Source organism: Diorhabda sublineata, chromosome 10 (genome assembly GCF_026230105.1).
Source record: "Diorhabda sublineata isolate icDioSubl1.1 chromosome 10, icDioSubl1.1, whole genome shotgun sequence".
Lineage (NCBI taxonomy): Eukaryota > Metazoa > Arthropoda > Insecta > Coleoptera > Chrysomelidae > Diorhabda > Diorhabda sublineata.
In genome coordinates, this window is record NC_079483.1 from 13939288 (window position 1) to 13959737 (window position 20450).

Below are 20450 nucleotides of genomic sequence, written 5' to 3' on the forward strand. Positions count from 1 at the left end.
AAAATATTTCGTTTCTAAAATTATACAGAATAAATTACTGTAAATATGCCATTAATTCGAACTTTAATGTAAAGTTAGAAATGTTTCGTTTTAGCGGGAAACTTCAGAGGCAAACATAAGCTACGTTTGAATTCCAAGCAGACCCAGGCGTCTTTTTAATAAGTTTTAAAGATATCGTGGTACATTAAGCTCATGCGAAGACCAAAAATATATCGACAGATAAAACTATTTGGCAATATATAATAACCAGTATTTTTTCGAACGATTTCGAATTACTAAGCCCACGTTTGCGACATTTTTTAATCAAATTCGGTATTAATCGAATAGCCAATTTTCTGTTAATGATTAATTGATTGCACCTTAATTCTTATACAAGTACCAGGCGGCGAAGACGCAGAACTTTTTACGAGCCGAAAAGGCTTATTTGCATTATACGTACAAAATACATCTGATGCTTAGCTTCGGATTTGTAACATTGTAACTCGTTTACGACCTGACAATATTCAATAACAATGATTTGAGAAGGTAGTTTGAGGAAATACCATTTGCAAGACATTTTTTAGTAGGTGACGGCAGAGATATTTCAATTGATAAACGTGAGTACAAACGCTGGAAATTTATACAATGAATTTATCATAAGAACGTAGAAATTGAAAGTTTGCATCAGCCGTGTAAAATTTTCGATACTCACGATAGAAAATAACAAAGAATTAAATTGGCACATACAAAACATAATAGCACGCCACCAAAGATCCAGCCAAACGAAATGTTAGCAACAAAGTAACACACTTCTACGTTTTATTTTGTATTTTTTTCTAACGACACATACTGGAAAAGGACAGAGTATTCTCAACCTCCTTTCAACGAATTAAAGGAGCCTTTACTTGAGAGACAGCTACAAATTGATTATGGGACCACTTCACTTTAACAATTTAGTTAAAAGGCACTTTAATCTAAAAGAACCTTTGGTTAAAGTGCCAGTAAGGATGGGACTATGATAATAGCCGTTAAAAAACGTTGGTTTCGGTAAACACACTGTACACTGTAATTTCGGTAAAGAGATATTTAGAACCACATAATAACTAGATAATTTAAACTCGAGTAAAGTATGTATAATGTGATTATTTCGAGCAATAAAGTGCTTTAGGGATATGATCCTCTTAATCGCCAACATATTGGATAATGGAACCAATAATTAACATAAGACAAAGGTCGGAAATGAACCCGTACATCCGGTCAGATACTAGAAGATTGAATGAAGAACAAGGGAATGCAATTTTAGGGATACTCGCTTCACGGTTAGGTGCCCATCACACCGACTTAAGTATATATAAATGCATAAACAATACAGACATTGAATAGGAGGGATTATAATAAATGAGGGGAGAAACTACAGGAACATTGTTATTTACAACTGACTCACCCTTATCATGAATAAGATCTAACGTTCCGATGACTTGTTTTTAATAAATTAAATTGGTTATTCGAAAATATAGGTATTTTTTGTCTAACCTAACATCTGAACAATTTTATTTTCAACGATGGCCATCTTCTGTTTCAGAAAATGAATACCTTTCTCTTTTCTGAACTTCAATTTAGATGTGATTTGTATTTATGTAGGTACTTACATGCAGATTTTAAAAGCAGATTCACTGTTGAACAATACTCAAAATGGTATGCAAATGAACTGCAACCAGGTCAAAAATTCTAATACATTTTCAACTAAAATTCGACTAACGAAATAAAAAAAATTACATCGACCTCATTTTTTTGTTTTATGTCGATCGCATTTATGCTTAAATAGAGTGTTAACGAGCGTTTCATATTCTCATTATATAGAAATTGTTTGTGACAGTAATCTACGACTTTTGCAAGGTTCAAATAAGAATTCGAACCGAAGCGGTTGCACTAACATGCGGCCTTTATTATGGTTAATACTTTTCCTATGTTGCCATGTTTTACAAACGGTGTTAACATAAAGCATTTTTTAGTTATGTGTCAGACCGTTAGAAATGTATAGCCGCGGATACAGATCCGAATATTTGGGGTCAAGATCCCGGGATACAGATATTTATTTTCTTAATCGATCGTGTAGATTTGAGAGACCTCCAAAGGATAATTGACGTTACGCTCGCGGAAAAGACAGGTAGGTTACATCTTTGCGACAGATAAAAAGAAAAGCACATACGGAAAAAGTCAGAATGTGCAGTATTACAAACTGCAAATATAAAAAAATTGATTATTGGATTTCTAAAATACTAACTTTACCATATTCAATTTTTCGACACATACAGCAATTAGGGTCCCGACGGTTTATGGACCATTTTATTCTAAACTATGTTCTAATAGGCATTTTACGAAACTTGTTTGCTGCGCTTTACGATAAAATTCCATTAAAAATAAAAAACCTGTTACTAGATTTTGAGAAATTTTCTTTAATGAAAAAATATTGTTTCCAAAACAGGAGTTCCAAATAAAAGTCTTACCGAAGATTGTATTTCAGAAATATGTCAGAAGAAATTCAGAAACAATATGTAAAGGATCTTATAATTATTATATGTTTGCGTGCCGTTGCTTTAAACGTGCTAAGATCATCATTATTGCGCATTTTACACTTCTGTTTGGGACTGCACTCTGACAAAATTCAGGATGCAGGTCACCACAGGCTTGGCTTCGTAAACCAGATAATTTTTCCCAACCTTCAAAAATATCTTAATTTCGGATGAAGCGCATTTTCATCTTACGTCAACGAGCATAATTGCCGCTACTAGTCTGCAACCAATACAAAACACAAACATCAAAAATCCCTACATTCGCCTAAAGTGACCGTCGGGGCTGCAAGATCAGCGCGAGGAATTATAGGCCCCTAATTTTTAAATATGGATTAAGACGCACAGTTACCGTGAAATCAGAGCGTTGTATGTAGTCGGACAAATTTTTTCGAGTTTTTTTAAAAAATAAATCTTTCCCTTAAAGTTAAAAGAAAGTTGCTGGTCATAATATTTCACGTTGGCGTCAAATTGACGTGTTTCCCTGAAAATTGCCGGAAAAGTTTCCACTGCTGAATTTTCCTAATAGTGAAATTTTGGGGAACTCGTCAAACCTAAACTCTGTGGAAAGTTACAGCTTGCTGGTAATCTTTTTTTTTGCACGTGGGCCCCTTAGTTTGAAACCTGTATATATAAATAAAATCACTCTGCCTGACAAAAAAGACTTAATCAGCTTATGTGATAGCAACATGATTCTCCAATATTATAAAACATTTTTTCAAGCTCTGTAAATTTACATGTTTTTTCATTTTTTGTTTAGGGGGACTATTAAATTATTAATAAAATTATTTTTATCTATTTTGTATTCATTTTTCAATGTTAAGCAATGATAATTATTTTAAATGTATCTTTTTCTTGGAAGAATAAAATAAAGAATGTTTTGGTTTTTTTTTATGTTTTTTGTTGTCTTTATACCCTGGTTCTGCCTATTGAATCAGTTATCCATTTTATATTACTTGAATCAATAAATATATATGCATATTTTTGAAGGAACAACGGCATAATTGATTAAAAATTGAAAATTAGGATTAAATATTAATATTGTTTACTTCCAAGTCTGTTAATATGAAAGTAAAGAATATGTGCTATACATTGACATTTATCAATATTGTCAGTCACTTGATTTATTTTTACAGTAAGTATTTCAATTTTTTCTTCTTCTTTTTGGTGTCCTGCAAAATTTCAGTTCTAGCAGTTGTATCATTGTCCTTTTAGAACAGCGTTATGATCTCTGAATAAGTATTTGAAAAAAATTGTTTGAGCTTTGTTTGAGAACAAGTGGACAGTTAAAATGGTATTTTATTTTTCTTATTGTTTTACGTCGCATTAATAATAGGCCTATCTGGAGATTGTCGAATGGACGATTGAAAATTTTCGATGTTGCTCTCAGTTGACATTCCAGATTCCAAAACACATACAAGTAGATCATTTTTCATTACTAATCCAGTATGGATGAAGATCATTCGAGACTACATGAATTTAAGAAGAAACATAGAAATTGATAGATTTTTTGTTCAGCTTAGAGGAGGAATAGTAAGAAATCAACCAATTGGGCACCATGTGGTGCACATGTACTCCAATTAAAGTCTAGGAGGATGGAAATCTAGTACTGTGGCAGAAGGTTATGTGGATAGCTCAATGGAGAATGAAACCAAAACTACCAATATGCTGTCCCAATGGGCCAGGTCTTTCTGAAGCTGTTGCAATTGGTTCACAAACATAGTCATTCAGCAGCAAAGTAATTTGTCGACCAAAGAGATAACAGTTGGATACGCAAGCGCTGGTACTGGCCTAAATATTTCTATAAACGCTTATAATAATTCAAATTTAACCAGTACTTCAATAAGTAGTTTGTTGTATTTTAGTTCATTGTTGGTTTTTATTGTTTGCCATTGAATAGGTATCATAATATTTGTCGATGTGTTATATTTTCAAATATAAAAAATATTCATCTGGAATAGATGAGAAAAAATATATCCATCACAATATTTCGGAGGACGCGAAGTAAAGGTGTGTAATATCACATTTTTCAACCTTTAATGACGTTAGTAATGACAGCATTGCATATATGGTTGTAAATAAACAACATTAATATATGCGAATTACTATTTTTGATTTAAATTCTTGTTTAAAACGAAGAAGATACCTTTTAACATTCCTTATATCAAAAACTAGACATTTTTTGTTTTTTGTAATGTGATTTATTGTCAGATTGTCGAGAGAACATCACTGAAATTCAATAATATGCATATTTATGAAAGTAAACATGTCTAGGGTCAGTTTTTATTGAATTTGTATAGTTTTACATTGCACGCAGAATTCTACTAATTTGAATAATTTTATGTTATTACTAAAAAAGAGAATATTGAAATGAAAACAAAAAACTAATTGATGAAACCTGTTAGAGAAACTCGTTGAAATGTTAATCATGACCTACTTATTTTATGTCGTATGCAACCCGACACTTGTTAAGTTGCTTACTTTACAAAATTCATACTAAAAATTATATTCACAAGTATGATTTATTTGTCAGTTCATATTTTCCAGAAAAATGAATCGATATTTGAAATTAAACTGTAGAAGTTTTAAAAAAGTACATACATTAAGAAATGCCATGGTGAATTTGATTGACTCTAAAAGTTTTCAATTTTTTGTTCATTAAGAAGTAGGAAAGGAATGATACTTGGATAGATTGACAGCAAATTATTAATATTTGGCTTGAGTTTTGCGAGGAATAACCGCAAATTCCCCCATTCTCTGATATAACAGCACTAAAACTTTCTTCGACAAAATATGACGAAGGAAACGTGATCAGAAGCTTTTGTACAAGTCCTCACAGTCCTGGATATTTTTCGATTATTTCCTGCAGCCAAAATTTCTGACATCCTCTTTTAAATGTCACATTCAGCTTCTCATTAGTGCTAAGCTCGAGTATGACATTCTCTACTTCCATTTTATCAAAGAGATTTATGTTCCTGGTGGTATTTCCGTCGACATAATATCTGATTTTAAAATCATAATTCAGGTCAATAAAATGTTGAACATATTGAATCTCAATCATCAAAGCGTTCTATCTGCGACAAGTTTAAACCAATATTATTTTTCTTTATAAATTTCAATTTAACAAGAAAAGCTGAAATTACACTCTTTGTTTCTATTAAATTGAGACTGTCCCCTTGTAATTGTAAGTTTAGGTCATTAAATTAATTAAACAAATCTGTCTGCTCTAAAATTGATCAGATTTTCCTTGAAATCGGGATCTTTACTTCTCAGAAACTCAAAAACTGAGTCAAAAAGTACATTAAATCTTGATAAAAATGCACCTTTCGGCAACTAGCGTACTTGAAGGGCGCATTCAATTCATTGCTTCTTATTTTGTTAACTGAATGTTAGTTTGAGATTTTATCCAAGAGAATAGACAAAAGTTATAAAGGAGTCAAAAATATATATAGCTAGATCGGAAAACCGAACGATAATCAACTTAGATGAGACTTGGTACGACACCCATGATGCACCCAAGGATGGGTCGATGGTTTAAAAACGAAGGATGTATACCAGAATGTCTGTTTTTAGCAGCCAAGTCTTTTTGGATTCCAACCTGAATTATCACTGCCAAGCAACCGCTGTAGTTTCGAATATTGATTTCAAAATAAATTATTGCCGAATATACCACCGAATAGCTGTATTGTGACGAATAATGCATCCTACCTGGAGTTGAAATCCATAGGTTGGAATTTTGTAGGTGGATTAACAATACAGGACACTATTTACATATACAGCTCAATTTACAAAGGATTGATAAATAATTCCCGTAATACACATGTGCGGGCAGAACATAATCCCCCTGCTATTCGAGAATATCGTTCCCAGTTAAAGTTCTCTGTTAACTGTTAATATATATGACCAATTAGTTTACCCTCGCTTTTTTGACAGTCATTTAAGATAACAGATCTATTTGGACTTTGTACAAAATGGTTTGCCGAATTTGCTAGTCAACACGAACGTTGTTATCCGAGGGATGTATTTTCAGCACGATGAATCATCCCCCACTTTTTACTGGCAGTGAGACAACATCTAAATAGTGTTTATGGCAACAGGTTGCTAGGACGTGAAGGTCTTATTTCATGGCTTTCAAGATTCCATGATTTCAATCTCGTTGATCACTGTATCTGGGGACGATTGAAGCAACTAGTTTACACAGAGAAAATTAAGTGTCAACAATTAATTGACAGAATTATACTTTTTTGTAATACTATTGGAAACAATCCCTAGATTATCGGTAATTCAATACAGCAATTAACAATTCGGCAATAAAACGGAGTAATTATTATGGTATGCTTGTTTAAACCTGGAGACAATTTACGTCCATTTTTATGAAAAGTTTATCATTCAACTACTATAAAATTGTCACTTATTCTAACTTTCAACACCCACAGAGAGATATCGATAAGTACCTGTTCGTACTGAAGCCGAAGTTGAACTGCAACAAATTCTAAAGTCATTACTTTTAGTACTTAAGAACAGACATGAATTTATAATGTCCACTTCGCTAGGATTAAGAAGATCGTCTGAAAAGTTTCCGACCTAACAAAGAAACAAGATAAGTTTTTATCACAATCATTTTATTACTTTTTAACATAGATCTCCCTATAAGTGTATACATTTAGTCAAGCGATGCTTTAATCTTTTCAACGCAGTCGCCTTTTGCTTTTTCTGGCTTATTTTGCTTAAAACGCGTCCAAAGTGAAGTCAATACGGCACCCAATGCACAATACAGGTATAGTCTTGTTGAGAATTGATCAAATTGATCAAACGCGCTCCAATTGGTAATCTCAAGAATTGTTAAGTATTGAGCAACAATCCGACGATTGTTTAGCAAGAGATTTGTTAATCAAAACAAGTATTGAACATTTTGTCAATTTTAGACTTCACGATTTCTCAACAAAGAACCCAAACCCACTGGAAATAACAACACCTCTTCTATCTCTTTAATCTTTAACCTTAGGCCAGTACCATTTGATGAACTTTTTGATGATGTAGCTGGTTGTCGCGTCGCAGGCAAGCTGGCATGGCTACGTTTGATTTCAGCTACCCAAAATTATTTTTAAAACTGGATGATTGTCATATTAGAAAAGAAGACTTCAACAGACCTACGGAGAGAGTCCAGGTGCTTCATTGGCTTAAGGCATTTTCAATAGAAAGAGACGAAGTTTTCAACCTCAAAATAAATAAAAATATCCACAAGGACCATGTGAAAGTTATCCCAATATCTCAGAGGAGGTGGAAGAAGCGTGTCCCATGTTGTATGGCTTCCCAAGGGAATTACATTGAATGAGACATCGTTTAAATGTAACCTTACTCGAATATAATTAATTTGAAATATCATTATCACCGATTAATTGCCACACCTTGTATAAAGTAGTTGAGACTAACGAACTTAAACGTTTTCAAGGCTAAAAATCGCACAAATTTGATATCTTCCATAAGAATATAATAAAGTCAATCGTTAATAATAAGTTGGTACGTTATGTAACACTGATGTTTGAATAATTCTAAATAAACGTTAATAATATCCATATACATTATACACTACAGGTCAAAAGTTTTTACCCACCTCCATAATCCATTTATTAAATTTCAAAGAGAACTGAAGAGAAGGTCGCAACGGTGTCTTACAAACCAAAAAAAAAAAATAGCAATTACTTGTTTACTTTTTACGAGCGCTTTTTATATTTTGTCGGTGACTGCGACAAGTTAAAACATGTAAGTACCTGCTCAACTGTGTATATTTCTTCAGTGTCTAGCCATATGAGACGAAAGAACATGATGTTATTTTGTTAGACTTTATAAACCCAGAGATCTTTTTGTGAAATTCCTATAGGAATTGTCAGAGACCAGATGAAAATTTATAAATTGATTGCACATATAATTCTGTAATCAATGAAAGTAATCAGGAGTCAGCAAAGTGACGGAAACCTGGTAATTTTTTTTTGGATAAATTTTCAGTTGAGAGGAAATCAGTCACCTCCCGGTCGTTGAAGAGAGCAGATCGCTTAAACTGCGATCCTCTGCGTTTACTGGAGCAACGATACGTGATCAAATGTTGTGTAAAGCTTAGTAAAACAGGAAAAAAACTCACGGCATGATTAAGGAGGCCTACGGTGATACTGTTATTGCTAGATCGAGTATTTTTGCGTAGCACAAGCTGTTTCGAGAAGGTAGAGAAAGAGTAGAAGACGACAACCGCTCTGAGCGCCCTTCGACTAGCAAGAACAAAGAAAATGTGTCTCGAACAGTGATCGTAGGATAAGTTTCAGATGATTGCTGTTAAATTCAGCATTCTCTAAATCCTAGGGACAGAAAACTTAGCCATAAGGAACGTGTGCGCGAAGCTGATGTTGCGAGTGTTGTTAGAGGAGCGGAAGGCCAACTGGAAAGAGATGTACAGGTCTTGTTGGCCGCACAAGACTTTTTCATGTCCGTGAGAATAAAATCGACGCTCAACAAAAAGCATCACGGCTCAGTAGAGATGGCCCAACAGGTGGTGACGCAGGAGCTAAACAGCGTTCCGGTCTAAGCGTTCCTGAAAGCATACGAAAACTGGAAATATTCGTTAAACTATTCCATGAATAAATATTTTTTCAAAAGAATCCTTCTAATTTTAGAACATAATCTATATAAGCTATCGTAAGCTAATTTTTTCCTCGATGTATTGTATAAGAAATAGTTGATAAAATTTTTACCGTTCTCCTGGACTATTATCCTGCATCAGTTTCAACTAGTATGTACATCTTGGGTGTTGAGATAAGAAGTGACAATATTGAACCCGTTGTGGCACGACAGTCTGCTAATATAGCTGCTTTAGTGAGATTTTGTTTCATCTTTGTGCCGTGAAACATGGATCTAAACGAACCATTGGCATCAAAATATTTGTTTCATTTCAAAAGTTCCATAGAAGCTGACGAAATAATGTAATAACAGTCGAGGCGTTTCACCTTAAAAACAAATAGAATGAGCAAAATGTATGCAAATTGCTAACAGTTTTAGTACCAATTAACTTTCAGCTATTTATAAAATAAAAAAATTACTGATGAGTCCTAGCATATGAAAGCCGTTTCGAAAAATGTTTCCAGTAATATTTCCGGATACGAATTCAACGTTGGAATAAGGACATTGATAACCAATGGTGGTACGTTAAAAAGATTAATTCAAATCTTCATTTTCAATATACAGATGCTGCATAAAAATGAAATAATAATAATAACTCGTCTTATGTTTACGCAGTGTAACAATTTGTTACCACTGTAATTTTTTATTTGACCCTGTATGAGAATCAAACCAAATCCTTCCTATGTAGAAGGGCGGCTGGTGTCACCAGTGCCGGAACGGCACAAGGGTAAGAGAATTATCTGTTAGCCTTTTAGTAAAAAGTGGGTCTTTGGCCCGAGCGAAAGGGAAATCGTTAGGGGGTCAGTACGCTTCTAAACGTTGTGGGTAGCCAGGGCTTACAAACGCGTGGACCACTATCGAAACAATAGGTCTAAGGATAAATCTTGTATTTCAACGCTATAAAAATATAAATAAATAACAATTAATCTAACTGATTAAAGATAGAAAAAAAAAACAATCTGCAAAGTTATCTTTGTCTTGGCAGAATCGAATTCTTGGAAACTTTTAGGTACAGAATCCATACCTCTTTGATTTACAGCACGAATTAAATTTCTATGTAAGCATCCTTGACCTAAGTAACTTTTTGCCTTGGAAGTGGAAAATTCTTATTAGCATAGATAGTAATTATTTGTCTAATAATCAGAATTCTCTATATTCCAAACCTTATTGTTTCAATACATAAATCTATTCAACAAAAAATAGTTATAAGACAATTATATATAACCATTACCCAAGACTTCTCGATTATATATATTCTCTACTGCCCGCAAATCAACGCGGGTGTACCACAAGGTAGTGTTCTTGGGCCCATCATCTACCTCTTCTACACCAGTGATATCCGTCATCACTATCGGAACATTAGTGGACGACACAGCTATTTTGATCGTAGGCGATTCCCACAAAGAAGCAACAATAAATCTACAGATATCAATCAATAAAATTAATTATTGGACCAAAAAATGGAGGATAAGTTTAAACAAGAAAAAATCGGTATATGTAAATTTCAAAAATAAAAATGAATAAACGATAAACAGGTACCATGTGCAGCAAAATATCTGGGGCTAACACTAGATGCAAAGTTACGCTTGTTGGGAGAACCCACTCTGTCAATTTATAATAAACTACTTGTAAATGAACAAATCCTGGAACCGGTATGGATCAACGGGATTCAATTATGGGGATATGCCAGCGAAAGCAACACCCAAATAATCCAAAGATCTCAAAATAAAGTGCTAAGGACATTGGTGATGCATCCTTGTACTTACGAAATAGCGATCTTCATCGGGACCTGGACCAGTAAGGCAGGTATCCACTAAATTCGCAAAGAGTCACGAACAGCAGCTCTTGAAACATGTGAATATCTAGGCAATCCAGCTCCTTGACAACATGAACCAAACCTTCAACAGTCCTTCAAGGGAGAATCGTTCGTTATAATATTGGCTGTATTATATCTCTTATAGCTCGTAAAGTATAAATATTCTCGAATTAGAGAAAAACCCTTAAAGAGTAAGAAATTAACAGAAGAAGTTCCTGCAATTGTATCTTCATTATTGATAATTTTGTTTTAACGCTGAAAATAGGCATCCACGTGCGATTTTCTGGATGCGTCTTAGACCGCGATTTACATATTTTTTGAGGTAATTCAGAGAAATTGATAGATCTTAAAAAATCATGGTTTATTCTAAAAAATTATGGTTTATGTGATATATATATACATGTCCTTGTAGTATTCCTCTATTGTAAAGTAACCGTTAAGATGTTTTTTCTCACCAACTTCTCGAAACAATATGTTTATTGGAAGGTAGAAAATGGAAAAACTCAATTTTTTCATCATGACAAGCTTTGCTTTTACAATCAAATACACACAATTATAAAACAATTTTTGAATTTTGAGATACTAGTTTTTATTAATTTTCACTTTAAATAATATACAATCAAATTAATAATATAATTATTTTCACATAAATATTTTTATACTTGCATTCAACTGTTATTGGTTCGAACTACCTACTCTGAACCCTCCCTGCCAGAACCTATTTTAACAGTTTTGACCTTAAATAAGTTTCCTCCAGTAAAGATGGATTCTTTCTTCACATTGTCTATTCCAATATGTTCACTGGTAGATGCAATACCGTACCAATGAATGTTCTTTTTTATACATTGTTCTAATAAACTTTATTTTCATTTTCTTCACAATACAACCGACCGCATCTTCTCGTGCATCTCTATTTTTATATTTTTCCGTTCGGTTGTCCCACCGACAATCATACTTGTGATACAGCTCCAAAAATTTCATCATAATACTTTCAGACCACTTGACGCTCGTTTCTAACGATTTTTTATTGGCTAATAACTTTCAAAAACACCTAATAAATTAACTAAACGCACGTATACCCCGGCCGCTTCCAAAAATTGTACTAAACACAGTCAACAAAAGTTGAGTGCGTAATTCACACGTTTCAAGACAAGTTTCAACTTGAAAGCAACTCGTGATGATTCATCACATGACAGAATTTTTACTTGTTATCTTAATGAACATATTATAGACCGACTATATTCTCAACCTATTGTTGTAATCAATTTCGAAATTTTTTCATTCACCAAATGCTTCTAGAAATGATCCCGGGGGCACTCGTGGCATTAAAATCCAAAAAGTACATAAGAATATCTATTTATATTACTGCTAATATGAATAATCGTATCGGGCAAACGACAACCATAGATAAATAAATCATTAAATTGCTCGTGGTGCTAATGCTCGCGGGTTAATAATAATTATTAATTGTCTAAAAAAATGTATCAATAACTTTTCAAAAATATTTTCTGTCCCTAGTCTAAAATGTTGTTATAGTAATACGCAATTTCAATTATTGCATAATTTGAGATCATTGTTGCCATAATCACCTTTGTTTATTTTTCAGTAAATTGTGAGTAATAGTCGTTTAACCTTGAAAATGTTTTAAGTTCATTACACCAAACGTTGGCCCAAACAACAGTTTATTTCTTTCCATATAATTAGTTTCAACTAAATGTAGCGAGTTGTTAACCAAAGAATAAAAAAGCATCAATTTGAAGAATTTTTTTCTCAAAAGGTATGTTCATAGCTTACATCACATTTGTGAATGTTCCCACTATAATGGTACGTGATAATTACAATTTTTTATTGATTATAATCAAACCGGAAGTGATACTCGAAAATTTAGCTTAAAACTATTAACAACTTAAGCATATAATATACAGGGATCTAATGCAAAAAATTCGGTAGTAGAAAGTGAGTAGATAACGTGAAATTAATGCTGTGACATTCTCATACGACCCTTCGTTCCTGAGTTATAGGCCTTTAAAGTTGCGAAATCCGAACTTAAGTTTAAGTATATTTTCCAAATTATAACTACATTCGAACATTATGAATTTTAAATTGTGATTATGTATGTCCGTGTTGTGTGTTTGTTGGAATAAATAATTCTAAACTACTATCTAAAGGCCAGGGGCGACTCATGCCCAAAAGTTAAAAATCTACAGGGACAACTTGTACAATCTAAATGAATTTTTTTATCGAAAAAAATATCAAGAATTGTAATTATTTTTTAAAAATACTCACAGGAGCTATCAAAACACAATCATATATTTCTTGGAGAACTAATGAATAAATAAATAAACATTTGTACTACATACTATCGAAGATCATATTACTGCCATGAGGAAATCTTGAAAGAGATTAATAATTATTGTTCATTTAGTAGGCTACTATCAAATAAGCTACTACCTGAAAGGTCGACTCAAATTTCTCCAAAATGATTACATGTTATGTGAACATTTTTTGTAATAGTTGGATTGGTCGGGGAGGTCTATTTGCATGGTCACCACGTTATATAAACTTCCATTGTGACGCTATAAGGCAGAATCTTGGAATGCTCTTCCACGTTCAAAGAAATATCCTCCTTAGACTCCAGAAGTGAGTGGAAGTGCAAAGTGCCCACTTCGAACATTTATTATAATTTTTTTGTTTTTATTTTATGCTAAGTTGTAGGCTAAGCAACTGAATTTTTCTATATTTCAATTTTTTCTCTATAAGTAACGCGATGTTCGACAGTATGCAGTTCAATTAGAAATGTTTGATTGTGTTTTAATACCTGCTGTAAGTATTTTCAATAAATAATTATAATTTATGATAGTTTTCTTCAGATTATCTCTTTATGGCGAATGTTTTTCTTGTCGTGTACAACGATGTTAAAATCTACGTATCTCCTAAACCATAAATTTTATCGAGTTGAACAAAGAGTACCTTTTTGATGAAAAATCGATCGAAAAATTCATTTTTGTTATCTTCAAATTTTACATTTACCATTACCATTATTTTACATTGTACGTGAGCCACAACTGGCCTTTAGATAGTAGTAGAAGTATTTATTTCATGGACATACGTAATCATCTATTAAATTCACATCAAGTCCCGGAACACTCTGTATATCAAATATTGAATATAATGGCTCAAATTGAAATATTTTAAAAATTAAATATTTTTATTTCGAACAGGGTTTACAAAAGGTTTTATTAAAATATTTCATTATACGCAAAAACCAACGAATACAGTATTCCACTATATAAGGCATTAATTGATATCGATAAAGCTTTTGACAGCATTGAACACTGAGAAGTGGAAAGCTCCTTGCACTATACAAGGATCGAAAGCTACAGGTACAGCAACAATAACTAAACTAATGGAACAAACAAAACCGATTAAAATATGCTAGGGAGTTAGAAAAGACAATACAAGTAAAAGAAGTGTTGCTATGAATTCATGCGTAAGCGTGAGTTTAGTTTTATAAAATAAAAAGCAACAAGCGAGTGTCACGCCCCATTATATTATATGTATTATAATATATTTTTAAAGTGTATGAAACAGAACAACTGAATTGGTTCCTCGGAAGAAAAATGATTTCACGAACACATTAACATTTTGTGGTCCCATTGTATATTTTATTTGAATAATTGTTGCATAAATAACTTTGCCTTAATAGTGACTAAACTAATCAAGCCTAGCGGATCATATATTTGGGAAATTAATAATAATACTAATAATAGTTATGTTAATATTTGATTTGTAAAAACTGAAAGATTAATTGATAATTTTAAAAATTCTAACTTCGGATTCCATAGAATACCTACCGTTTTTATTTTCTTTTAATATGTATGGTAGAAAAGTGGGAAGAAAGAGGAATTCAAAAACATTCTACCTATTGATCTCAAAAGACTCTTTCATTAATCAAGGACGAGCTTAAAACAGTTACTGGTATTCTGGTGAATTACATTACAGTGGATTACAACTGAAAAGCATCTGATAAACTCCTGACCACTCCGAACACCTCTGTAAGAGCGAGGCTGTCCATAGACAAACGCTACGGTACTTTCCATCAAACTTCTTAAATCAAAAAGCCATTTAAATCCCAGGCAGACAGCTCATTCTGCAAATTTGTTGTACCTGATTTGAAAATAGACCAGTGGGTACACAATAGATCAATTGTGGGCAGATCACATTGCTCTGGTTCTGACCTATTATATTATATTATAACTCAGTCTCATGCTATAAATTTACATTGACAAGTCCGAACCTTTCGTAGTGTGTATGTATACAATATCAAAATTGTCGTGTCTAGCAACGTCCTTTATCGTGAATACGGATGGTTTTTTGAATTTTTTGAATTTTTCATCAAGCAAACCTCAATTTTTTACAGAGTAATAGTGATTCCATGCCATCTTCTAAATCATATACTCCGCTCGATGCATTATCAAATATGCAACCTCCGCCGGGACCTGGATTACAGCACAATCATCCAGTTTTACATGGACAACAACATATGGGACCGCCACAACATGTCATCGGAATGCCTCCTCATCAGTTATCACCAGGTAAGTTTAATAAATAAATGTCGCACCGAAATATGTATATAAAAATCCCGTGCAAAATTAATATGGTTTATTTTAAGGCTTTGTTTTGCTATGCATTTAATCATCATTAAAAGAACAAGGTTATTGTTTCATGTAAAACTAGAAATCGTAATCCATTGCTACTTCTGTTTTTTTATTCTATTGTTAGAACTAAAACCAATAATTTATATCCGCTTCCAACAATTAGGTTCTAGGAACTTATCAAATAGTTTCATACAAAATTGTATTATCGATATTCATAATAGTCTCCATTCAACTCTACACAATGATTCCAGCCTTGCTTCCACGATTCAAAGCAACCTTGGTAATCGCCCGAAGTTGATCCGTTTAGAACCAGAAGTCAGAAAAGTCAATGAAAACATTGATTGTAAAAATGATGATGATAAGAAACTAATGCTGAACAAGAAAAACGTCAATTAACTGGATAATTAGTATGAGAAAGGAGCTTGAAAACAAGAAATAAAAAAAAAATTCTTGAACATACTGATTAGCATTGAGGATAGTAATTATTATGGTTGATTGATATTAGGTGGATGTTGTATCATTACAATAAATTGTAATTTTTCTGTCTATCTTGAAAATAATTAGAACATTTTATGGATTACCTCTGCTTGCTGATACCTAACATCTATCAGTTAAACATATAAGCCATCAAAGTATTTCTATACTTCATTTTTATACCTTCGAAGTTTTTTTAACAAAATTCTTTTTTATTATTAAGAACGCGTACATCTTCGCTTTAGCTGCATGTTTCTTACCAATTTCACTAGTCTCTTGGTCATACTCAAATATGCAGGTCTAATTATCTGAATTATCCAGCTTCTGCTGTCGTCCTGAATGCAGCACAATAAATCTTTGAAGATTCTTATTTGTTGTTGTTCATAGATGAGAAAGTCTGCCACCGTCTTTTATATCTTAGTAGATTTAAATTTTTTTGCTTATATTCACAGAAAACGGACGGATGGTTAGACGCCGCAAAAGGTCGACATTCGCATCGTCTTTCATATGGATTGTCTTCTAGCGATTTACGTCCTATTCAATATTTTTTATACACCACAATCACAATTTGCGAAAGATTTCGGAGATAGATAGTTCCTTTACTGGTTCCCCAGGTCAAACTAAATTTCCTGACCTTAATTACTATACCTCGTAAAGTAAAATTGCCACGATTTTAGAGCAGCGCCAGATCTAAATACTTGTTCATACTTGTCATAACTAATGGAATCAGCTTTAAGCATATAACGTTGTTTGTTGTTTCCTTTATAAGGACGAAATCACTCAAAAATTTCTCAAACCTTTTGAAAATTACTTTTCCTGGTTTCGATAGATTGTTATGTTCACAGTTAAAAATCCTGCGTGAAACCGTGCTTGAAGCTAAGAATGGCCCTAGCAAATTATACGACTTGCATTTTGTAAAAGCCCTTGTTGGCGTATGGCAAACCTACACAAACCATATTATCCTAGAACTATAGTGGAAGTATCTACAGAAGTTACATATTTCGGTTGAAATGAAGGTGAACCTTTCAACAATTTTCTATTGATGGCAATTCAACCGAACAAAATATTTGAATATGCTACAAAAACAATACCTATGTGTGCGGATGTGAATTGTGCGCTTCGAAATTATTTATGTATTATCCAAATATATTATTTGCCAATCAGATAATCAACTCGGATGGCTTGCTAAATTCTTCAGGTTTAGTAACAATTTCTTGTCGAAATCGAAAACTAATAAATAAAATAAAGCTTGGCCGAGATAACTTCATTTATGTTTATTGGCAATTTTTGGCATTTGAGATTTGTTCTTTCATCAGAATCATACTTTAATTCTAAAATTATTTTTGTCTTTATTAGAATTCGATTTACTTTAAAATCTTCAGTGGATTCCGGTTGTAGAAAAAGACTCGACAGGTCTAGAACAAAATGGTTTAGTTAAGTAGAGGATAACCTAAGCAGAGTAGAAGCTTTAAAACAGTAAGTTTAGGCGGGACATAAACGACAAGGTGCAGACATGAATTATGGGGACTGATCCGACATGAGTATCCAGAGAGCTGCGCAATCCCGTTGAACCAAAATTATTAATATGTTCAGTTCACCATTTAAGAGTTTCAATTTGTACTCTTAATAATAACTTAATTTATGTTTATTGGGAATTTTATAACTATTTGTACTATAGCTTGGATGAAAAAAATTCATTTGAGGTTTGTTCGGTAGGAGCAGGAGCTATAAACGGGCTGCAAAAGATAGGAAGTAGGAAGTTATGTCGGGAAATAAGCGACAAGGTGCAGACATGAACTATGGCTACTAACCCACCCCGACAAGAGTATCTAGAGAGCGTGTTTGCTGCGTAATCCCATTATAGGTGTTGAGCCATTATTATTAATATCTCCAGTTTACTATTCAAGAATTTCAATTTGTACTGTGTGTGTTTACCTGCCTGATCTTGCTCTATGTGACTATTTTAATTGGACAATGCCAAGTCGACGCTGAAAAGGACAAAGCAAGCTATTTAACTAACGGAAATGGAGGTTTCATTATGACAACACTCGTAGAATTGAGTTGCATATTTGATACATCAAAATAATAACAGAATTTTCATAAAACAATAAGCATTGTTCACTTAATATATCCGCCTTGCTCTTCCTACTTACGTAAATTATTGCAAAGAATAATGTAAACATAGGTAGTAAGCTTTTTATTTTTTCTGCAGGCATCACTCTTATTTAGTAAATTATTCAGTTGCTTGGGTATGGTTTATGACTATCATTTTGTCAGTTGACATTGCGAATATATTCGGTGTGACACTAAATCCAACCTAAAAAATGGATTTTCAATTTTATATATTTATAACTAATAACTTATTCTGTAAATAGGCCTTCGCCATAGTTGCTCCAGTGCGTTTTCCTCGCCGCATTCAACACCTAGTTACCAAACACCTCCCAGTCACCATCCTCCTATTCAAGGTGATGCAGGATACGTTCACGGTAAGTTTATTTTTATTTCGGTCCGTATTCAAAATCATTTCTTTATTTTCTTTATCCAATGAGGTATGATATTTGATAAATAAAGTTGATTCACCAAAGCAGGTAGTAGCTCATGTGAAGCGATCCTACTATGTACCCAGCCAGAGGCTAAGAAGACGAAAATCTAGTTTATTGTAATGACGTTTAGGGTCTCATGAAGTTTTTTGAAACAAGATGACAAAATGCTATGCATCTGGGTATTCTGTTAGATCTGTTAGATACTTGATGGAAACTGTGATGATTTTTTCCACGAAAACAGTAATTATTCAGGTAATCAGAGGATGGTTTGTGGGTACTTCAAAAACTAATCATGCCTTTAGGTCAGAAGAAGGAATACACAAAGTATCCATATTTTCTTTTGGGATAGTGAGTTAGACCCACTATGGAAACCATTACTCCTGATGAGAAAAACGTCAGCAATTCAACATTATTCCTACTACAACGTTTAATTGTCCCTTTCCTCATAATAAATAGGGGCTGAATTTGTTGAAAAAGGCACTTTTAATTAGCTTCATTTTGAGGTTTTAAAAGATAAAACTGAAACTTTGGAACAAATTTAAATGAAAAGGTCCTGTATCAATAGTCTCCGTCAAACATTACATGGAAAATTATTAGCTGTGTAGAGATCAATCCATTAAAACATTACCCAGATAATTAACACAGAAATAACTGGAAACCAAATAGAACTGAAAAGTGACACTAACTTATCAAATATTAGTGTCATATTAGTAGAAATTCTCTATTTAAACAACAAACTACGATGCCAGTCTTCTTACTGTACTTACAACATTAAAAATAAATATATAACTAAAAAATTCGCTTTTAAAGCACATCAAACTAAAAAGTTGAAAATAATTTTTAAAATAAAACTATAATGAATGGCCTAGTATTATTGTGAAGAATCGTGGGGAGCTTCGTTTCATATTTCTCGTAAATCGAACGCCTGACGCTTTTTTCACAATAATACTAGTATCTTTCGTTTATTACTGTAATTTTCAGTTGGATGTGCTTTAAATTCGCGTTTTTTAGTTTTTAAAACTATATTTATTTTTCACTTTTTAGTTTTATAATTGATACCACCCTCGTATAATGGCTTCGCTGCTATATACCTACATCTCGTCGAAACTTGTATCGTGCCATAACGATGTAGATGGTTATGTTTGATCAAAGTGCTTGATTTCCAGCACAAAGTTCGAATCCTCTATCGAACTAAATTTTCATTATTTTCATCACTTGCTCTTAGTCTAAAGGAAAATTTCAAACAAACAAACCCACATACAGGTGAAGCTAATAAAAATTTATAAAATCTCTGCCCTATTGAATGAAATTTGAAATAGCTGATGAAGTGACTCTATTCATGGAATGAATATCCAATATTTTGCATCAAAGTAATGGAAATGCTCTCTCCGTAATTTCTTAATTTGCCTCAATTGCATTGAAAATTCCAACGAATATTTGGATATTTCGAAACGTAATCAAAGTGAATTCTTCCGTCGATGTGTCACAGAAATAAATATACATGCTCTTAAGAATGAAAAAACCTTTTCACTTAAAAACTTCAAAGAAAACGACCGCATTTGTTGAAGAAAAAGTTTTACGACAATGCGCCTGGCCATTGTTGCAGAAAAATTTGTCGAACGATTTATTGCCTCATCTCCCATATTCATATTTCACACAAATGAAAAGATTTTTAACAGAGATAAACGTGTATTTTGTGGAACTTTCTTAAGATTATTTTTTGGGCGGTTTAAAATAATCA

At 32.9% G+C, this 20450-nt stretch overlaps 1 protein-coding gene across 2 annotated transcripts in view; it reads left to right on the forward strand.

The window, feature by feature from the left end:
- The window catches only part of LOC130449310 (uncharacterized), a 207252-nt gene that overhangs the window by 21728 nt on the left and 165074 nt on the right, over positions 1–20450 (forward strand). For both annotated transcript variants that reach the window (XM_056787043.1, XM_056787045.1), the window contains exons 3-4: positions 15455–15629; positions 18542–18652. In XM_056787043.1, the coding sequence (XP_056643021.1) occupies positions 15455–15629; positions 18542–18652 (286 nt within the window). The remainder of the gene's footprint in view (positions 1–15454; positions 15630–18541; positions 18653–20450) is intronic.